The following is a 26401-nucleotide window of genomic DNA, read 5'->3' as shown; positions in this document are numbered from 1 at the left end:
GCACAACTTCCAACCCAAGGGGTGGGTGGGTTCTGAATCTGGTGAAAAAGTGTAATCAATTGGCGTCCAAGTTGTAGAGGAAGACGGCTGGAGAAGAGGGTTGCGCCCGGGTGGAAGGGGCGGGTCGGTTTCGGCCTCTCGCATTTCCTGTGACAGGGGCAGCTCCGGCCTCTCCCCCCCCCCCCCCACCTCCGGCTCTAAGCGGGCGGCCCGACCATTTCCTGAATCGCTGGAGCGTAGGGAGGGCAACAGCGGGACTGTACCATTATGACAAGGTGTTGTGGGGGCGCGCGGGAGGAGGAACGCTCGGGCTGTTCTCGATGACGAAGCGTGGCCCTGTCCCCACCTAGGGCTATGCTGAATGTGTGTGTGTGTGTGTGTGTGTGTGTGTGTGTGTGTGTGTGTGTGTGTGTGTGTGTAAAATCGTCTACAAAGAGGGTGAGAGAGGGCCCTTGGTAGGCGGCGCTTTCGGCTGCGAGCTCGCCCCTACGCTGCCCCCCCTCTCGGTGTTTTCCGGTGGTTCCACCCGAGAGGCAGGCTTCTCTCCTCCAGTTTTCTGTTCACCCCGGAGCGCCCGGGACTTGCTGGATCTCGGGGACGGCTGCGAGAGGCCGATATGTCGGTGGCGTTCGCTGCTCCGAGGCAGCGGGGCAAGGGTGAGATCACTCCCGCAGCCATTCAGAAGGTAAAGCGACTCTCCTGGAGACTGGCGGGGGCAGGCCTGACTGGGAAGCGGCTGTACGTGTTCGCGCGCGGACAAGAGGGGGAGCCGCGGGCTGTGGCCTAGTGGGTGCCGGAGTGGGGGAGACTACACCCTTTCATCTGAAGTACTTTCCTCCGCGCTCTTGCTCACTTTCCCACACGTACAAAAGCCCTCTAAGCACCGCCTGTTTTCTCTGGGGATGGGGCGGCGGCTGGTTTGTGAGGGAGCCGCAGGGAGGGGGGGAGGTGGCGGGCACGCGCTCCTCTGGCTGGCTGAGGACAACTCGAGGAGGAGGGGTAGCGTGTGTGTGGGTATGTGAGGGACGCGAGCAAGCCTCTCGGGAGTTCGTGGCCCTCGCGCCCCCCACATGTCGCTTCTGGAGTTACTTTTGTGACGCCCCGCCCCCTCCCCGTCACGCAGGCTCAGTGCGGCGCGGGCGCGCGGTTGGGGGCGGGGAGCGGCGGCGCGGCTCTCGCTACCCCTCCGCACTCTTCCCCTCCCGGGGCCCCGGGAGGACGGAGAGAAGCGGAGGCGTGGGTGGGCGCAGCGAGGCGGGGGAGGAACTAGTATCCTGGGTGGGGAGTCGGGTGGAGAGAGGGAGAGAAAGCCCCCCCCCCCGGGGGGGCTCGAGGCGCCCTTCTCTTCTCCATCCTTCCCTCCCCTGACCTTTGCCCGTGCGGTTGGGACGCCGAGGGTGCCCCTCGTATCATCCTTTCTCCTTTATCGAGGCAGGGCCGTGGGGGCAGAGCGGCGGCAGCACCTCCGCTTTGCCGGGACTCGAGTTTTGGAACTTTTAAAAACTTAATTCTCAAGTGATTTTTGTCGATAGTCAAAACATTTTTCCCCACTTTGTTTTTACTTTTGTTAAAGTTGAAGAAACGGCAACTCGAGGCATTCCTATGAATATTGTTGACATGCTGTTAACTGCCCTTTTGAAAAAAGAACATCAAATTAATGTTCCCCTACGAGTTTAAGGTTTGATTAGCTGTTTATTTTTTGAATTGACTGTCTGGGCTGTGCTTCGGTGATGTAATTTTTGTATTTTATAAGACATTAGGGGGGGATTTCCAGCCTTTAAGATTTAAGTATAAAGAATAGGCATTTGGAGTGGGAGAACCGGGATGTGAATCCTGGCTTGGCCACTTCTTATCTTTATGACTTGTCGGGTCACTTCATCTTTTGGGACTTCAGGTTCCTCATCTGTTAAAAAAACAAAAAGCAAAACGTGAACTAGATTTCTAAAGTGCCCTCCAGAGCTAAATGTTATGAACCTAAATACTAATTAATAATGATAGGACACATTTTTGTATAGGCTTTTAATTTTTCAGAGGCCATTATCCCTTGGTTCTCAAAAAATCCTGTTAGTGTAGGTCCTGTTATCTTTATTTTTACCAACAGATGAGTAAACTAAGGCTTAGAGAAGTTAAGATGAAGGTCACACAGTTAGTAAATGTAGGTAGTATGAACCCAGCTTTTTCTAATTGTGAGTCCCGGACTCTTGTTCCTCTTCCAACTCCTAGTTTCTGTCTTTTGTTCCTTCTCAAGCTTCCTAGGACTTTGAGTCATTCAGAACATTTATTAAGTACCTAGTATGAACCAGACAATGTGTTAAATATACAAAGGTACTAAGAAAGGTAAAAAGATGTCCTTGCTCCTAAGGAGCTCACTGTGTAGTGGGGGAGACAGTGCAAACAACTATGTGTAAACTACATACAGAATAAATTGGACATAGTAAATAGAGGGAAGGCACCAGAATTGAAGGGGATCGGAAAGAGCTTCCTGTAGAAAGTGGGATATTAGTTGAAGACTAGAATTTTTAAAAGCTGAACTAGTCTAGCATCTCACCTAATTTTTTTTTAAATGTTCATAGACTTAGAGCTGGAAGTAACTTTAGTATTTATCTAGTACAACCTTTCTAATTTTTAAGATGAATAAACCAAGACCCTGAAAGGTGAATGCCTTAATCACTTTTTTTTTGTTGATGTTCAATTGTGTCTGACTCTGTGAACCTATTTGAAGTTTTTGTGGCAAAGATACTGGATTGGTTTGCCATTTTCTTCTCCAGCTCATTTTACAGATGATGAAACAGGCAGACAAGGTTAAGTGACTTGCTCAGAGTCACAGCTAGTAAGGGAGGCCAGATTTGAATTTTGGAAGATGAGTCTTCCAGGCTCCATGTTGGGCACTATTCACACTGGTAGAAAGTGGCAGAGCTGAGAGGGAACTGAAGCTGTGAGAGGTGAGTAGCTTGCCCAAGGTCATGCAGATTTTGTATTATGTAAATGGAGGTCAGAATATTGATAAAATCTAAAGAAAAGGTAACCTGATCCTTAAGTTGGTGATGGTAGGCTTTATTTCTACTGACTATAGCATTTAAGGAGGTGGGCTTAAACTCCTTGTGAAACAGTTATGGTACAAAAGAGGTAGCTATGTTTAGTTCTTAGCTGACCTTGGTCGTAGAAAAACTAGGTTGGATTCAAGGCCTTACTCTGACAATTAATAGCTGTATACCTCTGTGAAAGTCACTTAATAGAGCTATACTAAATCAGATTCCCTCTCACACCTCAATAAATAAAGATATACAATGAAGATTGTTAGATTCTGGAGTGGATCACCAGTGTTCACAGTCTCCATCTTTGGAGTCTTTAAAAACAACATAGAGTTCCATCCTCCAGAGATTATATTGGTATGGCTCTTTTTAAAGGCAGATATTGTATTAGATTATTCCTTGAGGTTTTAAAAAATCTTAATACAAATACAAATACAAAAAATCTTAATACAAATTACTTAACCTTCATTGAGCAGCCTTCTGTTGTTAGAGTCACACACAATTTAGTAGAGCTAAATGTTAAACCATTGCCACCATCTTGACCACCTCTCCTCAGATCATGATGTAGTCAACCCAGGACACTGAACCCAAGAGCTCCAGGAATAGTATTGTCCCCCAGCCTTCCTCCCATAGTCATCATTGAAGGGAACATTCCATGTGGAAAAGAGGCCTACCTTCCTCATCAATAGCAACTGTTAAGGGGATCCCCATAACTTGTCTTTTTGAGTTGCCATATTTTTCAGAAACTCTGGACTCAGCTTTCCAGGTGGCCCTGAATGTATCAAAGATGAAGCTTCCCCTGAGCTGACATACTTGGTTGTTGCACCCCAAGCTGGACTCCCTGTGTGTCCTTGGGAGGCAAGACAGGCACCAACCATCTGTGCCAGGCTGGGATACTGCTTGTGCAGCTGGGATCTTCTGCAGATAAGGGGATACTCCTATCTTCATAGTTTAGCAGTTCCCAAGGGAAAAGACCTCAGCTTTTGACGTTTCCCTGCTCCTCCCTATGGGGAGTGATTTTGGTGTCCTACACCTTTGATGTACTGTTCCCCCTCCCATGTTACATCCTTTCCTCTATCCCCTCCTCCCTTTGTCCTGCTTTTATAAAAGTGTAAACTTCTATAAAAACTTCGAGCCCATTGGGTTCCCTTGCATGTTCATTTCTCATAGAACTGGTTTTCATATAAGTCCCTGTTGACACAACACTAACCACTGACCAGCTACCATGGTTGGACAGGTTAGCCCAAGCTCCTAGGGGATGGCAGTGTCCCTCAATCTAATCCACTAAACATTAAGTGCCTACTAAGTGCCAGACACTGTTAAGTACTGGGTATAGAATTAAGAAAAAAGGTCCTGCCCTCAAGTTTAAAATCTAATGGGGGTAGACAACACAAAAGGAGGTAGGAAAGTGGGGATGGGGAGACACCATGGGGTACCTGGTGCTGGGGCAGCTAGCTTAATTCTGTAGAGTTGAAACTAGGCAGAGCCAAAGATGCAAGTTAGAGGGAATCAAAAAGTCTAGTTTCTGTGCTCTATAAAGGAAGGCATTGGGAGAAATTTGGTGCTTCAGCCTTCAGCCCTGTAGTCAGAGGAGTAAGGAGGCTGAGCGAGAGGTGGGGTTGGTCAAGATGGGGTTAGTACTGTGATAAGTGATGAGGTCAGCCCTGGATGGGACATCTTGACCTATAGAGTTGAGGCCAGGCAGAGTGCAGTGAACTCAGAACAAGTCCTGCTTCTAGCCTAGCCAATTTTGTGGAGAAGTGGGCTGTCTTTGATGACACCAGCACCACCAATCAGCTTTTAGAAATGGAGTCAATTGGGTAGGTAGGTGGTACAATTGATAAAACAATCAGGAAGACCTCAGTTTAAATCAAGCTTTAGATACTAACTGTGTGATCGTGGGCAAGCCATTTAACCTCTGACTGCCTCAGTTTCCTCTTCTGTAAAGATTTGGATAATAATAGCATCTACTTAGGGTTGTCGTGAGGATCAAATGAAATAATATTTGTAAGGCCCTTTGCAAACCTTAAAAGCGTTACATAAATGATAGCTATTATTAATGGTCTTGCTTCAAGGCCAGTTTCCTTGACCATCTTTGAGGGAAGCACATACTGTGTGGCATTTGGGCTAGCCATCCTTGCCACCTGCCACCTACCGCCTAAAGGGAAGCTTAGTTGAAGTATCAAGAGGCAGCATGTGCTGGGCAAGTCAAACCACTAAATAGCACTGAACACCTTACGTTACCACTTCTCCTCGGTCTTTGGTGGAGATTGTCCAGGACCCTTAATTTAAGAGCCCTGGAATTAGCAGTGTTCCCAGACCACCAGCTTAATCCCCCAGCTCTTGTTATTGTTCAGTCGTGTCCTACTCTCTTCCTGACTCCATTTGGGGTTTTCTTGACGAAGACAGTAGAGTAGTTTGCCATTTCCTTCTCCAGCTCATTTTACAGATAAAGAGCTGAGGCAAAGGGTTAAATGACTTGTCCAGGGTCACACATCTAGTAAGTGTCTGAGGCCAGATTTGAACTCAGGAAGATGAATCTTCCTGACTCCAGGCCCAGTGCTCACTGTACCAGCTATCATTGGAGGGGAGGAATAATCCCTAAGGAGAAGGCACTGATCTTTCTCTCCATTACCAACCCCAACCCCAACCACTTATCAGTGAATGCTGTTGGATAGGTAAGCCCAAGAGTGCATGGCAGGCCCAGGATCATGGTGGGAATTGACTCTTGTGGAGATGAGACTTTGGTGATTGCTTCTATAGATGCTGAAGCAATCTCCACAAAAATCAGCTACTGAAAACCCAGAAAAGAAAGTTCTCAACTCCACTGTCCTTGGTTTGTGACAGCTGGTTCAATAGTAGGAGAAAATATCATGCAGGAGAAACATCACAGTGCCATCTACTTTACTGCTGCACTCTTAAGAGCCACTGGGGTTTCCCAATGGACTTGAAGCAGAAACTTTGCTCTCCGTTAGAGCAGGGATGGTTTCTGATTTTGTATTTATATTCCCAGTGCTTTGTACAAAGTAGGCATTTAGATGTTTTATTCTTTTCATTTCTTAAGATGTACCCAAATTTTAGAGTGCAATAAGTGTATGGGAAAGTCTGAAGAGAATTCAAAGAAGATAGATTGGCTAAGATGATCAGAACAGGCCACCTGGAAGAGGGAGTTTTTGACTTTAACCTTATTAGATAGATAGGGCAGGATTTCACAGTTGGTGTTTGTTGGGATATAAGTAGTGGTTTGTGTACTTTGGGGAGGTGGAATGAAGTTATTGGGAAAGTTTGTTATGTATTTAGTGATTGAAGAAATAGTATGAGCTAAGGCTAGAAAGCCTTAAGTGACATCCATATTGTAGAGAACTTCAAATGCCAGGCTAAGGAATTTGGATTTAAAGGGGGAACTTGACATTTTTTTTTATTAGAATAGTGACTGGATCTGAATTGACCACTAAGATTAACATGTCATTAATATGTAGGATGAAGAGCCTGGAGATTGGGAAACAGACTTTTAGGGGAAATGCTAATGATTCTATTTCAAATACCTTCTGGCAATCCATCTATGATTTAGTAGGTAAATCTTAGCTGCTGAGTGACTTGACTTACTGAGGTGACATTAAAAACCCAGGACTTCAAGGCTCCAAGTCTTCATTTGCCCAGTTTTCCTGACTTCACCTATTTATTTACTATACTTATTATCATTTATTGTAATAATGGCAATTTATATTTTTCCTTTTAGCAAGTAAGAAATAAATATGAATAAAATGTCATAGTTAATGACTTATTTAGTGTTTTAAAGTTCACCAAGTGCTCCGATGAACAGTATTTCATTTGATCCTCACAAGATCCCTGTGGGTACTTCCCTGTGGGAAGTAGGTACTAACTCCTGATGAAGAAAAGAAAGTAAGAATAAGAGACAAGGCCATCCATGGTCACACAGCTAGTTAATATCAGAGGTGGGGCTCCATCCCAAGTTTCCTTATTCTCTTTCCTAGCATTCTATTTACATTGACCAGCTGCCTAATATTAATGTTGATTTATTAAAAAAATTGATGAATGCTTTTTAATATCCCTGTCACTTTCCACTGATCCTTCCACAATAGTATATCACTAGTAACCAAATCATTAAGTTGAATATGACTTGTTATATTTAAAAGTAAATAACATTACTCTTTAAATTCAAAATGTTAAATATTTTAAAACCAGGAATGCATTGGATGGTGGTTACTTGCATGAGATGAGGCAGTATTGATTTTTTTGGTAGTATTGATTTTTAATGCATTTTGTTTTCAATTGTTTTTATTGTATTAGTTTATTGTTTTATTGTATCAAGTCTATAATAATTCATTCTGAGCATTCCAGAATTTACTTTTACAGAAAGATGTGTTTAAATTTTATTATTTATTTATTTATTTATTTATTTTTGTGTGTGTGAGGCAGTTGGGATTAAGTGACTTGCCCAGGGTCACGCAGCCAGTAAGTGTTAAGTGTCTGGGGCCGAATTTGAACTCAGGTACTCCTGACTCCAGGGCTGGTGCTCTATCCACTGCGCCATGTAGCTGCCCCCCATGTGTTTAAATTTAAAAGAAGGGAACCTTCAATGTAGGCTTCAGACAATAATTGAAATCTAGTAGAGGAGACAGTGATGACTTAAACCTACCCTAACCAATTCTTTCCCAAACAAAAGAAGACTGTAAGGAAAAAAAGAAAAAAAACTCAAACAAAACCACCCACCGGTTAACAGAAGATGATAATATCAAGGCATGAGGTGTAGTGTAAAAGGCATTGGTCTTTGAGTCAGGAAGGTTTTTGGTTCAAATCCCTCCTTTGACACTTGTTATATTGGGGGATTGGGAACTCCATGGCCAAGTCAAGTATTCAACTTCTCTGACTTTCCTCACCTGGAAAACAGGATAATACTTGTAGTATCTACTTCACAGGGTGGTTTTGTGGTTTGTTTTTGGTCTGGACCTGTAATTGAAATAGTGTAGGGAAAGTGAGGAAACTCCCTCTATCAATGCACATCTACAGCTGTTCCCTGCACCTTGCATTCTTAGAGAGTTGGGTCACTGAGAGCTTAAATGACTGGCCTAGGCAGAGGCTAAGCTTGAATATAGGACTTTGTGACTCCTGTCTTCTGTCCACTAGTGGTTCTTACCAGGGTTGTTATAAAACAAAACTTAAAAGGTGCTCACCTAAAAAGTGCCAGCTATTATAATAGTTATTGTTAAGTGATGTAGTAAGATATAGGTGGACTTGAGTTAGGAAGTCCTAGCCTCTGGGGTACAATCACTTTCACCTCTCAGTGTTCTGGGTAAGTCTTTAAAATTGTATCTACCTATCTGCATTGGAAGAGGAAGTTCCTCACCAGGAGGAGCTTTCTATGTCTATACAATTAGAAGTCCATTCCAAAAAAGTATTATTTACATTTAAAAACACATTGTCATAGAGGTTTTATGTAAACCTTATTTTCATTTTGAAACTCCAGTAGTTGAGTACATAATTTTATGTAAAAAGAGACATAATTTAATTTTTTTATAAAAGAGTTATATAAACTGTTTATTAAACTAAGCTAAAAATTAGTGAGATGTCCAAGTAAGAGTACTTAAGAAGAATTTTAAGGTGTTGCTGTTTCTTCCTTTATATTTCTATATGATGCTTTTATGATAAAATGCAATAGTTGCTTTTGGATTTTTATCATGGGTTCTCTTCAGAGTCAAAAGTCTTTTTAAAAAATAGCCCTTATTAATATTGTCTGCTTTTGAGATTATGATACTTTTATCCAATGTTCAAGTTTATGACACTTTTTCACATTTTATTTCAGATGTTGGATGAAAATAACCATCTTATTCAGTGTATAATGGATTATCAGAATAAAGGAAAGACTACAGAATGCTCTCAGTAAGATTGATCTGAAACTTTTTTTGGTATTGATTTTTCCATTTTTATGAAAAGTGAAATGTATTGTTTGAAGGAGTTAAATGTCTTTTAAGACTTCTTACTCTCCTATACAATTATATCACTCATAGGAAAATTAGATCTCTGTATTGGGAAATTGTTACACCCCTAACTTTTGCTGAAGAAAGGTGGATATTTTGTAATAAAATAAGTATATAGTTAATTACATTATATTTATATAGACCAAACTATCTAGATGTCTTTAAGATAATGAGTTAAATATTTTCTCTAAGTTCATGTAATAACTTAGAATTTCTGCAATGGAAGAATAAGTAGAATTGACATATTTAAAAGGAATGTAGTTCACTTGTTCCCTCAATGTGTCAGCACAGATAAATGCTTTATAAAGAGCTTGCTGTTGTGCTATAACAAGCCAGTTTTTTACAATATATCTGGCCTTTGCCTTTCATGATCCTCTCCTCATTTTTCTCATCTCTTCTGGATTTTCTTTTGCTTTCTTATTATAGTAAAATGTATTTTTTTTTTTACAAAGCTACTTGGTCTATTTCATCAGCATTGTGGGTCCAGTAGAAAGAGTATTGAATTTGAAGCCAGAAGAAATGGTTTTGAATCTTAGTTGTTCTTGCCTTTGTGACCTTGGACAAGACACTTCCCCTTTTGAGGCCACATTTTTTCATTTGTAAAAGGACATGGTTAGAATAGGTGATCTCTTAAGGTCCTTTCCAGTTCTAAATTTATGATTCTATAATTACCATGCTCAGTAATTTGATTATTGGGTAGGGTACCTGCAACCTATAAACTATGTAAGTCTTAACTATATAATATCTTAACTAATTTAGGAATTTATGTGTCATATAATGGTTAAGCTTGGAAAATGATGTAAAAAGGTCATCAAGTGTGGTTGTTACTTCAAAACAAGCTTTAGATAACGAAAGGGATTTGTACTTTTGAAGGGACAGTGGTGTAGAGTAAATAGATGGCTCAGAAAGTAGGTAAAAAAGAATCATAGGACTGTCTTTTGCCTCTTTTTGTATCCCCAGTGCTTAGCACACTGCCTGGAACTTGGTAGGTCTTAAAATTTGATTGATTGATTGACATGCTGTCTCTCTAGTGTTAATGAGAGAGGGAGAAGTAAGATGAAGAGAAGGGGGAAAAAAATCAAGAAATAAAAATCATCAGCAAACCTGTTAAGTCTGTATACATTTCCCTAACACTGCACAGTCCAAATCTTTGCTAATGTACATAATAAACAGATATTTGATGTTCTGAGTATTTGAAAGAATATTGAACTAGGAGTTAGTTTATTCTCCTAGTTCTGCCACATAACTTGTGTGACTTTGGCCAGGTCACTTCTCTTTGGGCCTCAGCTTTCTTAATCTTTAAAATGGATAGGTAAACCCTGAGGTCCATTCCAGGTCAAATATAATGTGATTCTGTGACCTTTGTGACTCAGGAAAGATCCTGGTGGAATTCTACTTCTGTACAGATGGTTGTTAGGACATTTACGGCTTTCATAGTACAGAAATTGATATTGGAAATTAATTATATTACTTCATACTTCTAATATCTTTTCCCCAGGGCATTACTCTCTTTTTGAAAACTACAGGTTTTGGAAACCATAGTAAATCTTTTCATAGGTGTGTTGTCAAATTCAAAATATTCTCAATTCAGAATTTATTTTGATGTAGGAGAGTTTCTAAAAAATCAATAGAAAGGGTGTCAAAAATACATTTATGGGGGAAGTTAGGTGGTGCAGTAGATAAAGCACCAGCCCTGGATTCAGGAGGACCTGAGTTCAAATCTGGCCTTAGACACTTGACACTTACTAGCTATATGACCCTGGGCAAGTCACTTAACCCTCATTGCCCTGCCTCCTCCCCCCAAAAAGTGTTAAAAAAAATACCACCACATTCATGTTGCTTTATAAAACCTAATGCATATTTTCCACAACTTATCTATGTAGGTTTATTCTTAAGATGAAAGCAGTACTTTAATGTATTTTCAAATTACTTTTGTAGCTACCTGGGAAAACTGAGTGAAAATTTTTTTTCCAAAACAAAGTTTTAGATTTTTATGAAGTCTTTGTGCTATGAACTATTTCTAGAATAACAGGTTAATAATTGTATTATTTAAACAAGAAGCTTATAGGTTCTGTTTTTTTTCCCTTCAGTAGACATATATATATTTGGGGGGGCAGTGGGGGTTAAGTGACTTGCCCAGGGTCACACAACTGGTAAGTGTCAAGTGTCTGAGGCCAGATTTGAACTCAGATACTCCTGAATCCAGGGCTGGTGCTTTATCCACTGCGCCACCTAGCTGCCCCAGTAGATATATATTTTTAACAGAGGAGGTATATATATTTTTTTGGGTGAGGCAGTTGGGGTTAAGTGACTTGCCCAGGGTCACACAGTCTGAGTCAAGGGTCAAGTGTCTGAGGCTAGATTTGAACTCAGGTGCCCCTGAATCCAGGGCTGGTGCTCTATCTACTGTGCCACCTAGCTGCCCCAGGTATATGTATTTTAAATACCCAAATTGATCTGTGATTTCATCACTCAGAAATTCCCTCTAATTATGAAGATTATCTCTCATCTCTCCATCCCCTTCTGATTATTGTTCTTGCCATGTCAGTAGTTTGGGGTAGGGAGTGGGGAGTACCCAATGTGTTGGCGGTGTTTTTTGATTTAACCTGACATTGCAAGGATTCTCATGGATCACTTTGGCCCTTACTTTTTCCACATGGCTAAGCAATCTTCCTGCCAAATAATTCCTTGATGGCATCTTTTATTTCTGTTTCTTTTTTTTTTGGTGAGACAATTGGGGTTAAGTGACTTGCCCAAGATCACATAGCTAGTAAGTGTTAAGTGTCTGAGGCTGGATTTGAACTCAGGTACTCCTGAATCCAGGGCCGATGCTCTATCCACTGCGCTATCTAGCTGCCCCTTATTTCTGTTCTTCTTGGTTCTATGTTGAAACCTGCTCCATGCACTCACCATGCACCTTTTCATTGCCCCTTTGTGTGATACTCTTGTTTAATTTTATGGCAGAAGTGTCAAACTTGTTGCCTGGGTGCTTAGGGATGCAGATTTAAATGTATTTGGGAAATTTTTTAACAAAATAAATAAAAATACAGTAAAACATAGATAATAATTATTTGTGGTTTTCTAAAGTCATTGTGAGCCAAGCAGAAATCCATTTTTACCAGAGTTTGACATCATTGCCTCTGAAGAGCTATAGATGAGTATCATGCATAGGGCAGTGAAAGGCCCATTTTGGGAAGTTAACTATAAATGTAAAATTTTTAAAAAACAAAAAATTAGGTAGATTTTCAGTTACTGAGCATGAGAAACTTAAAATATTGGTAAATGGACTTTAACCCATTCATTACCTTATTATCTGATCATAGACTGGGAAAGAATCATGAATTTTCCTGATTTTTGGAATCTCAAATAATTCCTTGGTTTAGAATTATTTTTTTCACATTCATATAGCATTTTAGCACAATTAAAAGCTGTTTTATTACTTTATTAGTGGCTTAATATTTCAGGAAATCTCAGCAGCACACATTATGGTTTAAAAATTATTTATACCACTGTCATTTCTGAATATGTATTTGTGTGTGTGTGTGTATTTTTATTTTTTGTCACAAGAGATGGATTGCAGGTTGGGATGTGTGTATGTATAAACATATACACATATACATATATCCCAACCTGCAATCCCATCTCTTGTAACAAAAAATAAAGAGGGAAAAATGGCTCAGCAAAACTAACTAGCACATCATCTGAATCAGATGATATATGCACTATTTTACACCTTTGGTGGGCACAATGGATAAAGATCTCGTCGTGGAGTCAAGAGGACCTGAGTTCAAATCTCATCTCAGATACTTACTAGATGTGTGACCCTGGGCAAGTCATTTAACCCCAATTGCCGTAAACATCTGGGGCCATCTGCAGTCATCCTAATCTATATCTTACCACTGTATACAGGTGGCTCTGGAGGGGGAGAGGGAGGCTGGTGACCTTGCATAACCCTTCTCACTTAAATCCAATTCAGTGCAAGTGATGATATCACCTTGATGTCATGATCCTCTTTGAGAATGAAGGACCAATAAGAATTCCATACCCATAGTATTCTACCTCTGTAAAGGAGAAAAGAAGGTGCATTTTCTCATTTCTTCTCCTGAGTCAAACTCTGTCATTTTAATTTCAGTGTTAAGTTTTGCTTTTTTGTTTTTCTCTTTATATATTACTGTAATCATTCCATATTTTGTTTGTCTGGTTCTGCTTTAGTCTCGGTTTAATGCATATTAAAAGTCTTCACATTGATACTTTCTTAAATTGAAGTAGTAGTATTCTATTACATTTATGTATCACTTATGAAATTTCCCCCCCAATACATAGGTAGCTACTTTTTTTTCTTTTTTCTTTTCTTTTTTTAGACGGGGGACTATCATGGTTACACTGCTGCCTTAGGAAAATTAATTTTGGCATTTGTGTAAAGGATGGATTAAAGGGGAAGAATAGGAAGGAACTTAAGCCCAACAAGAAGTTATTAACAGTAGTCCATGGGAGAGGTGATAAGAGCCTAAGCTCCTTCACAAAGGTTGAGAATCAGTGCTCTGTGTTTTGCCAAGCACATTTATCACTGTTTATGACCACTTTTGAAGTACTATTCTGACTTCACTGTTGTGGTAATGACATTTTCTTTACCCAACATATAGGATATGTAAAGTAGAAAAGCAAATTAATAAACATTTAATGCATTGGTTAGGTTAGATATCACAGAATTATTGATATCTGTATATAATTCTGTGAATACTTAGAGGTATGAAAATGAAAACTTGGATGATTTTTCTTTGGGGAAAAAATCCTTTATCAGCATTAAAAACGGTATAACATATTTTGAGAAAAGGAACACCTACTTAGTGGCAAGTCTTGTGGATTTCTTTTTTTTTTCTTTTTTGTGGGGCAGTGAGGGTTAAGTGACTTGCTCAGGGTCACATAGCTAGTAAGTGTCAAGTGTCTGAGCCCGGATTTGAATTTAGGTCCTCCTGAATCCAGGGCTAGTGCTTTATCCACTGCGCCCTCTCCACTTCTGTTTTTGGAAAGCTTTTTTTTTTTTTTAAGCAAGCACAACCTTTATATTGGGAAGTATAGTTAATTTAAATAAAAAGTTTTTTTTTTTTAGTGAGGCAATTGGGGTTAAGTGACTTGCCCAAGGTAACACAGCTAGTAAGTGTTACGTGTCTGAGGCCGGATTTGAACTCAGGTACTCCTGACTCCAGGGCCGGTGCTCTATCCACTGTGCCACCTAGCTGCCCCCTAAAAAGTTTTTTTTTTAATTACTATTAGGTTATTTAGAGTTTTTTTCAGTAGTCCTTATGGTTTAGTAACTTTCTTGACTTAACTTAAAGTATACTAAATGTAAGCTGGGCTATACCTGGGTTCACTTTTATATTTTTGTGAGGGATGAGCCAATTGTATCAAATTGATGACATAAGTAAAATTGTAGAGGGAGTGCTTCAATCAGTAACCTAAATTAGTGAGCTTAAAAATTTTTAACACCATGTAGCATGCATAAGTTTTATTATCTTCTTTCTGTGCTATTACTATATAATATTGCATCTACTGGAATGAGAATAGCCTAACAGACCATGATTCCAATTACTTTATTGTATTAGCTAAGGCCCAATGGATTTGCAGATTACAAAGGGCCTAGATCTTTGGCAGTTTCTTCATTTGTGAGAAGAGTAGATTAAGAAATTTTTCTTGTACCTTCCTGCAGTCTATCAAAATCTTGGGTTGCAGATTTCTTTGTGATCTGAAAATGAAATGGTGAAATGAAACTTAACTTTCACTCCAGTCATTCTTTCATAGTTCCTATGGACATCATTCATTAGAGTGAAGTAGGCATAGATAGAATATATTTTTCAGACTTATTTTGCATAAAAGTTTGAAAAAATGACTTTGGGATTCCATTGCTTTTTTGATATTTGAATTATGACCTTTATATACAATTCCTAATTTGATTATAATACATTACTCATATATCTAAGTAAATGGGAAACAATTTCAGCTTTTAATTTTGGTATTTGGTTTATTTTTAATAGGTATCAACAGATGTTGCATACAAATTTGGTTTATCTTGCTACGATAGCAGACTCCAATCAAAATATGCAGTCTCTTTTACCAGCAGTAAGTATTTCCATCATTGACAAAAAATGGACACCAGAATTTCAATTTTTTCAAACTGCCATATATATATATATATATATAAATAGAATTCATTTAGAATCTCAAAACACTTTGTTATGTAGCTAAAAGCTTAGAATTTAATAATTTTCCTCAATTTTGGCTGCTGGCTTAACTTTAATAGTGCATCACTGCTTTGTGCAGGTCTATGTTTGTGTGCTACTTAGGGAGCTAACTGTTATGGTTTAGAAAACCTGATATAAATTTACAGTTTAAAGTGGATAGAGTATTGGGCTTGGAATCAGGAAGACTTGAGTCTGAATCTTGCCATAGATACTTACTAGCTGTGTGACTCTGGGCACAGTTACTTAACCTCTATCAGCCAGCCTTCATTTTATCATCTGTAAAATGGGTATAATAGAATTGTTGAGATAATATATGCAAAGTACTTTGCAGACTTTAAAGTGCTATCTGAATGCTATGATGATGATGTTATTGAGGTAAAACAGTTATTAAAAGTACAGTTCATATTTCAATGGACCTCTTATTTTATCACTGTGGGGTACTCTTTCTAATGGTATGGATTAGACACATACATGCCTTCTTATCCTTTGAGACTCTTGTCCATGTCCTCTGATAAATCTTATTAGTGGAGGTAAGGGGTGGAGGTCCATTCTGAGGGACCTTTCAGGTGTCTTAACATTTCCTGCTTACCAGAGCAGCATGTGGACTGTCCATCTGCCACCTGTTTCTTGTTATTTATTGCTTTATGACTGGCCTTGATGGTGGTGGCTGCTAAATTGTGTATCATCCTGACTGGTTCTTTGGTACTTGAATTCTTCCTTTCTGGCTGCTTACAGTATTTTTTCTTTGACCTGGAAGCTCTGAATTTTGGCTACAATGTTCTGGAGAGTTTTCAGTTTAGGATGTTTTCCAGGAGATAGATTCTTTCTCTTTCTACTTTGCCCCCTGGTTCTGAGAGATCTGGGCAATTTTCTTTTATGATTTCTTTTTTTTTTTAATTTTAAATTTTATGGCAGGGCAATGAGGGTTAAGTGACTTGCCTTGGGCCACATAGCTAGTAAGTGTCAAGTATCTGAGGTCGTATTTGAACTTAGGTTCTCCTGAATCCAGGGTCAGTGCTTTATCCACTGTGCCACCTAGCTGTCCCTGATCCAGTCATTCTTAATTTTTTTTTTCCTGCATCAGTTTACAGATTAGTTTTTTTTTTGCTTTGAGATACATTACTTTTTTAAACTTTTCTTCAGTCTTTTGACTTTGTTTTAGTATTCCTTGTTGCCATATGGAGTCATTGGTTTCTATTAGATCCTTTCTGATTTTCTGGGAGTTTGTTGTTTGGCCTAAGGTTTGTACCTTTTGTGGCAGGTTGTTAATTTCCTTTCCAATTTTTTCTTCCATAATTCATTTCTTTTTCAATTTTTTCCTCAAATGCTTTTATTTTATTAATAATAAACATTTAAAATTATTTTTTAAAAATCATGCTTCATTTCTGATAGGGATTGTAGTCGAGTTCATGTTAAATCTATTTTCCTCAGAGGTTTTGCTTGTAAATGTTTTGGAGTAATTTTTAAAAAATATACCCTTGTCATCCTAATTGCTTTTTTTTTTTTAGTGAGGCAGTTCGGGTTAAGTGACTTGCCCAGGGTCACACAGCTAGTAAGCGTTAAGTGTCTGAGGCCGGATTTGAAATCAGGTACTCGAGTCCAGGGCCGGTGCTCTATCCACTGCGCCATCTAGCTGCCCCTATCCTAATAGCTTTTTCTTTCTGGTTTTTTTTTTTGTTTGTTTGTTTGTTTTTGGTAGGGCAATGAGGGTTAAGTGACTTGCCCAGGGTCACACAGCTAGTAAGTATCAAGTGTCTGAGGTCGGATTTGAACTCAGGTACTCCTGAATCCAGGGCCGGTGCTTTATCCACTGTGCCACCTAGCTGCCCCCCTAATAGCTTTTTAAGGATGGGATTTTTTTTGGTATTTTCTTATTTTTCCAACTTCTTTCCTGACTTCAGACTTGATGTTAGGGCTATGCTCTGCATATTTCCGGAGGGAAGACCTGGGATGTTCTTCTTGTTGCTTTCTTGGGAAACTTTTCTTGAGTGTTGTATTATTCCAGCCTCTAAGGGATAGCTCAGGTTTGGGACCTGCAAGCATTCAGAGCCCCCAGAATGGTCTGATCCAGGGAAACGTCTGATTGCTGCTCTCCTTGTCTGACCTCTGCAAGTTTCAGACCTGGGTTTGGGTCTGAGCATGTGTAGATGCTGCTTGACTTACACCTTCTCAGCCAGCTGGAAAACTCGGTGGGTTTAGAGTAGTAGCACTCACTGTAGGTTCCCCACTGCTTTGGATTCCTGTCCTGGTTATTCCTCTGTAGGCTTCAGACTCTGTTAGAAATTGAGATACTGTTCTGCTCCTGGGATCTGAGCTACAGCGCTGCTACTCACTTCACAACCTGCTCCTTTCTAGGCACACTGCCAAGGGTCTTTGAGAGCTCCTTAACTCAGAAGGCCACCCTCCGGCTCATGTCTGTCCCCATTCTCCCTGTTCTGTGATGTGGAAATAGGTAATGGGTGACAAAGCTGCCAGTTGGCACTTACTACTACACCTTGCTTGATGACATAGTGCCCCTGAAGTTCTCTTCCATAGCTTTCATATCTATTATAATGTAATTTTAAAATTCTTTAAAAATTCTTACATTATTTCTTCTAGGAATCCTAATTGTTCTTGTGGGTAAGTTGATATTTTGGGGTTATTCTCTTCTGGTTTTGTGTCTTGGTCATTTCTGGCTTTATAACAATCCTTTATTTTTTGTTTACTTACTTTTAGTGTTGAGGCCTCTGACCTGTGGGTCCTTCTTTCGTTGCTTTCTCCCTTTCTTGGGGTCAGATTGAGTTAGTGCCCTTTCTTTTGACCTGTGATCACTATGGTTCCCTCCTTCTTCAGTTGGAGTGCCTTTCCTTGGGATGGGAAGAGAGAGAGGAAAGAGGAGAGGTCTTTCATAATTTTTTATCACAGGCTGTCCCTCTCCTGGTAGGGTTTTTTCCTTGGGCAGGGGAGGGTAGGGAGAAAGGACTTTTAAATTTGCGTTTCTGTTAATGTTCTTTTTGTCTTTCAATGCCCCTCTCACCACCCCTATTTTTTTCCTCTATGCACTGAGCCTTTTAACATTTTTTTTTCTTTCTTGGGAGAAATTTTTCACTTTGATCTCTTTGGATTTCTTACTGCTGAGGCTTTTTTCTTGGGAGTTTCCCTTCCCTAAGGCTTCCACTTTGATCTTCATCCCTCAGGGGATTTGTTTGCCTTGGCTCTTTTTTCTTGATGGAAGCCTTTCCCTTATACTTTCCCTTTTGCCCCTCAAGGGATCTGACTCTTAACTGCCATGTGTCCAGATCACTTTGTTCAGAGTTGTATGGTTTGGTGGTGTGGGGTTGTTCAGTATAGTTTCCTTCTCCTCAGCTATCTTAATGTCTGTTCACTCCTATCCCTCATTGTTAGGAAAATTTTCTGGTCAGCTAGGTGGCATAGTACACAGTGCTTCAGGCCTGGAGTCAGGAAGCCTCCTTGAATTCAAATGTGGACTTAGACATAATAACTGTGTGACCCTGGGCAAGTCACTTAATCCTGTTTGCTTCAGTTTCCTCATTCATCAAATAAGCTGGAGAAGGAAATGGCAGACCACTCCCCTATCTTTGTGAAGAAAAACCCTGATGGGATCATGAAGAGTCAGACACATCCAGACAACAAATTTGCCTTTTTGCAGCTGCCAGCCATTACTCTTAGTTTTGCCCTCTGTGGCTAAAGAGAAAAAGTCTAATTCCTTCTCTGCAAGAGAATGCCCTTTAGATACTTGGAGACAACTCATATTCCTTTTAAGTATTTTCTTCTCTAAGCTAAATATTTCTTATTCTTTCATATTTGAAACTTCACATGGCGTGCTTTTAAGGCTTTTTACCATCCTGCTTGTCCTTAGACACTGTAGCTTATCACTGTCCTGTTTAATTGTGCTACTACAAACTGAACAAAAATCCCCAAATGAAGTACAAGGATGGCAGAGTACACTGGGACTATCACCTCCTTATTCCTGGAAGATAAATTTCTCTCAGTGCAGTCTAAGATGACATAATCTTTTTTGGTTGCCACAAAACACTTCCGATTTCTGAGTTTGCAGTTCACTAAAATCTCTATATCTTCCAAACAAACTGCTGCCTAGCCATGTTTTCTTGTCTTAGTACTTCTGAAGTTGATTCCTTATGCCCATGTATAAAACTTTGCATTTATCCATATTTAATTTTATCTTATTAAATTCATTCTAGTGTTATTTTTGGATTCTCACTCTGTCATCTAGTATATTAACTATCCCTCCTAGTTATGTTTTACATACACATTTGATGAGCGTGCTATCTATTCCTTTTTTTTTTTTTTTTTTTTTAGTGAGGCAATTGGGGTTAAGTGACTTGCCCAGGGTCACACAGCTAGTAAGTGTTAAGTGTCTGAGGCCGGATTTGAACTCAGGGAGTCCTGAATCCAGGGCCGGTGCTCTATCCACTGCGCCACCTAGCTGCCCCCTATCTATTCCTTTTTCCAAGTCTTTGATAAAAATGTTAAACAGCACTGATATCATTGTGTATTGGAAAATACATTGTAAAGAGGGTGATGGGATCCTTTCCATTGGGTAGGTAATCCATCTTTCAGCCTGAACTCTTTCTAAGTCAGCAATATTTTTTGATTGTTTTATTAGATACACACAATTAAGTACATTCTACTAGGCATTGTGGAAGGATAAGGAAGTAGGAGACTTTGTTCTTGCTCTTAAGGACATTACCATTTGGTTGGGAATAAGATGTAATCGTGTGAAAAGTTAAAACAAGTAAGAAATAACACTTCCTGGCAGTGATAGGAGATGTTATAGGTAGTGTAAGACTAATTGTTATATGAATAATACAGTTTAGGCAGTATTATAAATTAAGAGAATGATAAGACCATATCAGGCTGGTGATATCAGAGATGTCTTTATGTAAAGGTTGGGTTTTATCAGTAGTTTGGAAAGCTGCCCAGTATTTTGATAGTCATGGAGATCATTCCAGGTGGAATATGACAAAATTGTAGTTAAATAGGATGCCTACATGTCATTGCTACAACAGCTTCTAGAAGAAATTAGATAATATCAGAATGAGCTATACAGCTTTATTTCTAAACATACCATAGGATTATAAACTTTCCACATTTCACTTACTGGGGGAGATTTTAGCCACAATCAGTAAATATTTTTATGATGTTGATCACGTCATTAAATATTTTTTAAACTCCTTCTGTGGGCTGAAAGGAAACTAAGAGGTCATCTAATCCAACTCCCTCAGTTTACAAAGAGGAAGCTGAAACCCAGAAGAAGAAAGTTAAAGAGAATCTCAAGTTTTCAAATATGTGAAGTTGGGTAAGTAGTAGTGCCATTGACAGAAAAATGTGACTTGAGAAGAAAGCAGATTTTGGGGGAAAGGACAATAAGTTTAATTTTGAAGGCAGCTAGGAGAGAGAGTGCATAGATAGTGGATAGGCCTAGAGTGGGAGAAACCTTAGTTCAGAACTAGACTCAGACACTTACTAGCTATGTGACCCTGGGCAAGTTACTTGGCCTCTGCTTGCCTCAGTTTCCTCAAATGTACAAAGGGGATAATAATAGTACCTACCTTGCAGGATTGTTGCGAGGATGAAATGAGATTGTAAAGTGTTTAGCATAGTGTCTGGCACATAATAGGCACTAGATAAATATCTGTTCCCCTTTAAGCTAGTAGTTGGCAAAGCTTAGGCTTGCATCTGGATCTTTGGATTCAGATTATATACTCAATTCACTCTGCTACCCTGCTTCCCCAAAGGAAACAATAGGATTGGAACTGAACTGGGAAAACAAGTTAATTTAAGGATGGGAGAACAGTTGAATTTGTCAGGTATGTGGACAACTTCATGTTGTATACTTTAGGTAAAGTACAGTGATTTTAACTCCTTCTTAAAGTGGGGCACTGCTTCCAGTATGCACTGACCCAAGCTTCAGGGAGTCTCAGGTGGTCTGATTTAAGGAGAGGCACGTTTTCAGCTCGCCTGGTCTGTAAGTAACCATGAGCCTGCTTATTCTTTAACCTGGAAGCAGAAATCTGATTCACCGTGGTTGTAAACTTGGTGTGCCTGTGCCCCTCCCCCACTGGGCCACTGCTGCTTGAGTCTGAGTCTGCTTCCTGATTCAGAACACGGGTGCTCTGCCTCAGCTCCAGCAGAGACCCCTGAACCCCCCCCCCCCCCAAGCCAACTGTTGGACCCCCTCACTGGTCCGTAAACTGAGTTCCAGAACTAGTTGCTAAGGCTGATGATTCCCAGGCTCTGGAGGCACAACCTTCCTGGGGCTGGATCTGTGTGTTGTAGCCGTGCTCCTTTATCACCCCAGTAGACTAGACCTTTCCTGCTGCCCTTTTAAGCCATCTTTGGCTGGAAAATGATGTCACTGTTCTTTTGTGGGTTCTGCTGCTCCAGGAATTGTCTTATGGCATTGTTTGGAGGTATGTGGATGGATGGTGTGGGGAGCTCCAAAAGTTACAGCCTTTCCTTCGCCATCTTAGCTCTGCCCCCCCAAAATACAGCGATTGATGATGACAAATGATAACTCTGGGTCTTGATCAAGAATTACAATTGTTTTCTAGCCTTTGACAAAATACAGCACCCATTCCTATTAAAAACACTAGAGAGCATAGGACTAAAAGGAACTTACCTTATAATGGTAAGTACTATTTATCTAAAACCATTGTAGCTATAGTAATAAAAGAAGAAAAAGAAATTAAAGGAATTAGAATAGGTAATGAGGAAACAAAACTATCACTCTTTGCAGATGATATGATGTTATACTTAGAAAATCCTTGAGAATCAACTAAAAAGCTATTTGAAATTAACAACTTTAGCAAAGTTGCAGGATAAAAAATAAACGCACATAAATCATCAGCATTTCTCTATATTTTCAATAAAGTTCTGCAACAATAGTTAGAAAGGGAAATTCTGTTTAAAATAATTGTGGCCAATATAAAATACTTGGTAATCTACCTACCAAGACAAACACAGCAACTATATGACCTGAGCTACAAAATGCTTTTCACAGAAATAAAGTCAGATCTAAACAATTGGAAAAATATTAATTGCTCATGGGTAGACAGAGCCAATATAATAAAAATGACAGTCTTACTTAAGATTATTTATTTAGTGCTATACCAAACAAAAGTTCGTTGGAATCAATGAAAAAATAGGAAAGATAGTAGTCTAGCAGTACCAGATCTCAAACTATTATAAAGCGGTATTTAGGTAATTATCTTTTTTTTTTTTTTTTTGGTGGGACAATGAGGGTTAAGTGACTTGCCCAGGGTCACACAGCTAGTAAGTAAGTGTCAAGTGTCTGAGGCCAAATTTGAACTCAGGTCCCCCTGACTCCAGGGCCGGTGCTTTATCCACTGTGCCACCTAGCTGCCCCTAAAGTGGTAATTATCAAAACAATCTGATAGTGGCTAAGAAATAGAGAGGTAGATCAGTGGAATAGGATAGAAATTACACTGTAGTAAATGACTATAAGTAATCTAGTATAATAGATAGAAATTACTTATTTATTTTTTGGTGAGGCAATTGAGGTTAAGTGACTTGCCCAGGGGGCAGCTAGTTGGCACAGTGGATAAAGCACTGGCCTTGGATTCGGGAGGACCTGAGTTCAAATCTAGCCTCAGACACTTGACACTTAACTAGCTGTGTGACCCTGGGCAAGTCACTTAACCCTCATTGCCCTGCAAAAACAAAAACAAAACAAAAATACAAAAAGAGCAAAAGACCACCAATGTACAGGCTTGAGAGCTGAAGTGACTTGCCCAGGGTCACACAGCTAGCATATGTCAAGTGTCTGAGGCTGGATTTGAACTCAGGTCCTCCTGACTCCAGGGCCAGTGCTCTATCCACTGTATCACCTAGCTGCCCCTAGAAATTACACTATAGTAAATGACTATAGTGATCTAGTATATGATAAACTGAAAGATCCAAGCTTTTGGAACAAAAATTCATTATTTGACAAAAACATCTGGGAAAACTGGAACCCAGTATGGTAGAAACTGGGTATGATTGTTTTCTTTCTTTTTTTTTTTTTTTTAAGTGAGGCAATTGGGGTTAAGTGACTTGCCCAGGGCCACACAGCTAGTAAGTGTCTGAGGCCAGATTTGAACTCAGGTACTCCTGACTCCAGGGCTGGTGCTCTATCCACTGTACCACCTAGCTGCCCCAGTATGATTGTTTTCTAGTGTAACTTCATGAAAACATTCTAAAAATTATTTGTTAAGGAAAATCCCTTCAATATATTTGTTTCATTTTAGTTATACTGATTTCAAAAGTTAATGATTAACATTTTAAACTTTTTTTCTCATGTTTTTAATTACATAAAAAAATTTAAAAACCTATCTGGAATAATGTAGAATGAGAAGAACTAAGCAAAATAAGCTTCTTGTTGCTAAAGTAGATATCACAAATATCAGGCGCTAGAAACTCATGTACTTTAAGGAGAGACCCATAAGTTCTTAACATTGAATTTCTTTTATTTTACACAAAATTCTTATAAATTTCTGGATTCTAAGTGAATAGATTTGAGGTCATAAAGCAGAAAGGGGAAAGGTACTGTGCAATGAGGATAAACTTTCATATTTATAGAGTGGTTTCAGATGTGTAAATCATTTTACGTTCATTATTTCACTTGTTCATAGCAACACTGAAGTAGGTGTTAATACTAGTCCCATTTTACAAAGTAGAAAGATGCTTTAGATAGGTTAAGTAATTGCTTAGGCTCGCAGTCTTGAAAGTGTCTGAGACAGGATTCAAACTCTGGTCTTCATGACTTTGAAGTCCAATATGATTGACTGCTGTATTGTCCTTCCAGGTATGAGCAAAATAAGAGAGAAAAATAAGAGTTTAAAAAGTACAGTGATTGGGGCATCTAGGTGGTGCAGTGGATAAAGCACTGGCCCTGGATTCAGGAGTACCTGAGTTCAAATGCGGCCTCGGACATTTGACACTTACTAGCTGTGTGACTTTGGGCAAGTCACTTAACCCCCATTCTCTCCCCCCCCCCAAAAAAAAGTACAGTGGTCTGGGTTCACAGAATCTTAAGACGTAAACCTCTTTAATATGCCTCACTAGGCACTATATTATAAACTCTTAAGTACTGAGATACATTCTTTTGAATATTTTATTTTTCCCCAGTTACATTTTATTTATTTATTTTTTTAAAGCCTGGGTTTATATTTTATCTTTTCCACTTACTAGCTGTGTGAACCAAAGCAAGTCACTTAACTTCACAGAAAATTCGCTAGGCCTCATGCACCAAGTCACAGACTGCCTCTGTCCATTGGTGGAAGTAATCTTCATACCTACAGATCCCTAAATGGACAAAATCATAAGTCTTTCCTGTATGTGTTTATCTATAATTCACTGAATTAAATCTGTACTTAATATGGTGCTATAGAGAGCTCAGCCCATATTCCCAATTATATTACAAAAAAAAATTTGTCATTTAAAAAAAAAGAGGTCCAAATTCTCTCCCTCCCTGTCCCCTCCCCCTTCCCAAGATGGTAAACAATTTGTTACATGTTATACATGTGCAATCATGCAAAATAGATTTCCATATTAATCATGTTGTGAAAGAAAACACAGACAATAAAATTTTTTTAAAAAGTGAAAAATAATATGCTTTGATTTGTATTCAGACTCCAGTTCTTTCTCTGGAGGTGGGATAGCATTTTTCATCATGAATCTTTTGGAAGATAATTGTGTTGTTGAGAATAGCTAAGTCATTCACAGTTGACTATCATAACTGTATTGCTGTTACTATGTATGATATTCTCTTGGTTCTGCTCATTTCCCTCTGCATCAGTTCTTGAAAGTCTTTCCAGGTTTTTCTGAAATCATCCTGTTATTTTTTTTTTTTCAGGGCAAGGAGGGTTAAATGACTTGCCCAGGGTCACACAGCTAGTAAGTGTCAAGTGTCTGAGGCCGGATTTGAACTCAGGTCCTCTTGAATCCAGGACCGGTGCTTTATCCTCTGCACCACCTAGCTGCCCCCGTTTGTTATTTCTTAAAGCACAACAGTATTCCATCACAACCATATATGACAACTTGTTTGGTCATTCTCCAGTTGATGGATTCCCCATAATTTCTAATTCTTTGCCACCACAAAAAAAGCTGTTATAAATATTTTTGTACAAATAGATCTTCCCTTGCTTCCTTTTTTTGATGTCTTTGGGATACAGACCTTGTAGTGGTGTTGCTGGATCAAAGGTTATGCTTAGTTTGACAGCCCTTTGGGCATAGTCCCAAATTGTTTTCCAGAATGTTTTGTTTAATTCACAATTTTGCCAATATGAGTTAGTGTCATTTGAAACATTTGTCATTTTCCTTTTCTGTCATATTAGCCAGTCTGATAGTTATGAGGTGGTATCTGAGTTGTTTTAATCTGCATTTTTCTAATCAATAGTGATTTAGAGCATTTTTTCATATGACATCATACCTTTGATTTTTTTTATCTGAAAACTACCTGTTCATATCCAATGGCCACTTGTCAATTGGGGAATGACTTATAGTCTTATAAATTTGATTCAGTTCTCTGTGTTTCAGAAATGAAGGCCTCAAGACAAATTTTAATTATACCATATATTTTGTTGCACAAGAGAACAAAGTATGTCCTACAATTTAGAAATGTTTTCATTCTAAATAGTTAAGACAATGATTATGTTGCTTAATGGGAAGGGTTAAATGTTTGCTAGCCAAAAAACTGAGCTGTCCACAATGACTTAATCCTTGATGATAAAGTTTTTATTCTGTGATATTTTAATGGATATTTGAGTTATGTGATCTGATTTTAATATTAATATTAAGTCTGATTTTAATATTAATATGATCTGATTTCAACCCCTCCATTCATTTTTCATTTGAGTATCACTCCTGTCTTATATGGTACCATCCTGCAGGGAGGATCTGTTTAATGCACGTAAAGGCCTCCATTTAGGTTTTTTAACACTTGTGGGGACCAGTGTAGCCCTCAGGATGTCTCTCTTACCTCTTGTTCTTGCTATGTAATGAACTTACTTCTTTTTCTCTGTCTGTCTCTGTCTGACTGTATGTCTGTCTTTCTATCATGATCTCACCCATCACTTCTTGTACTAGACATGTCATTATCATAGAAAGC

At 39.2% G+C, this 26401-nt stretch overlaps 1 protein-coding gene across 5 annotated transcripts in view; it reads left to right on the top strand.

The window, feature by feature from the left end:
* The first annotated feature begins 412 nt into the window (after positions 1-412).
* SS18 (SS18 subunit of BAF chromatin remodeling complex) overlaps positions 413-26401 on the top strand; it is a 107194-nt gene continuing 81205 nt past the window's right edge. For 2 of the 5 annotated variants that reach the window (XM_043970294.1, XM_043970254.1), the window contains exons 1-3: positions 415-685; positions 8857-8933; positions 15064-15148. In XM_043970294.1, coding sequence (XP_043826229.1) covers positions 617-685; positions 8857-8933; positions 15064-15148 — 231 coding nt within the window. In that variant the 5' untranslated portion in view covers positions 415-616. Of the gene's footprint in view, positions 686-8856; positions 8960-15063; positions 15149-26401 lie in introns of those variants that run through there. The other 3 variants (XM_043970274.1, XM_043970265.1, XM_043970284.1) reach the window with 3 other exon arrangements.

Source organism: Dromiciops gliroides, chromosome 1 (genome assembly GCF_019393635.1).
Source record: "Dromiciops gliroides isolate mDroGli1 chromosome 1, mDroGli1.pri, whole genome shotgun sequence".
Taxonomy (NCBI): Eukaryota; Metazoa; Chordata; class Mammalia; order Microbiotheria; family Microbiotheriidae; genus Dromiciops; species Dromiciops gliroides.
This window is presented reverse-complemented; position numbering and strand designations above follow the sequence as displayed.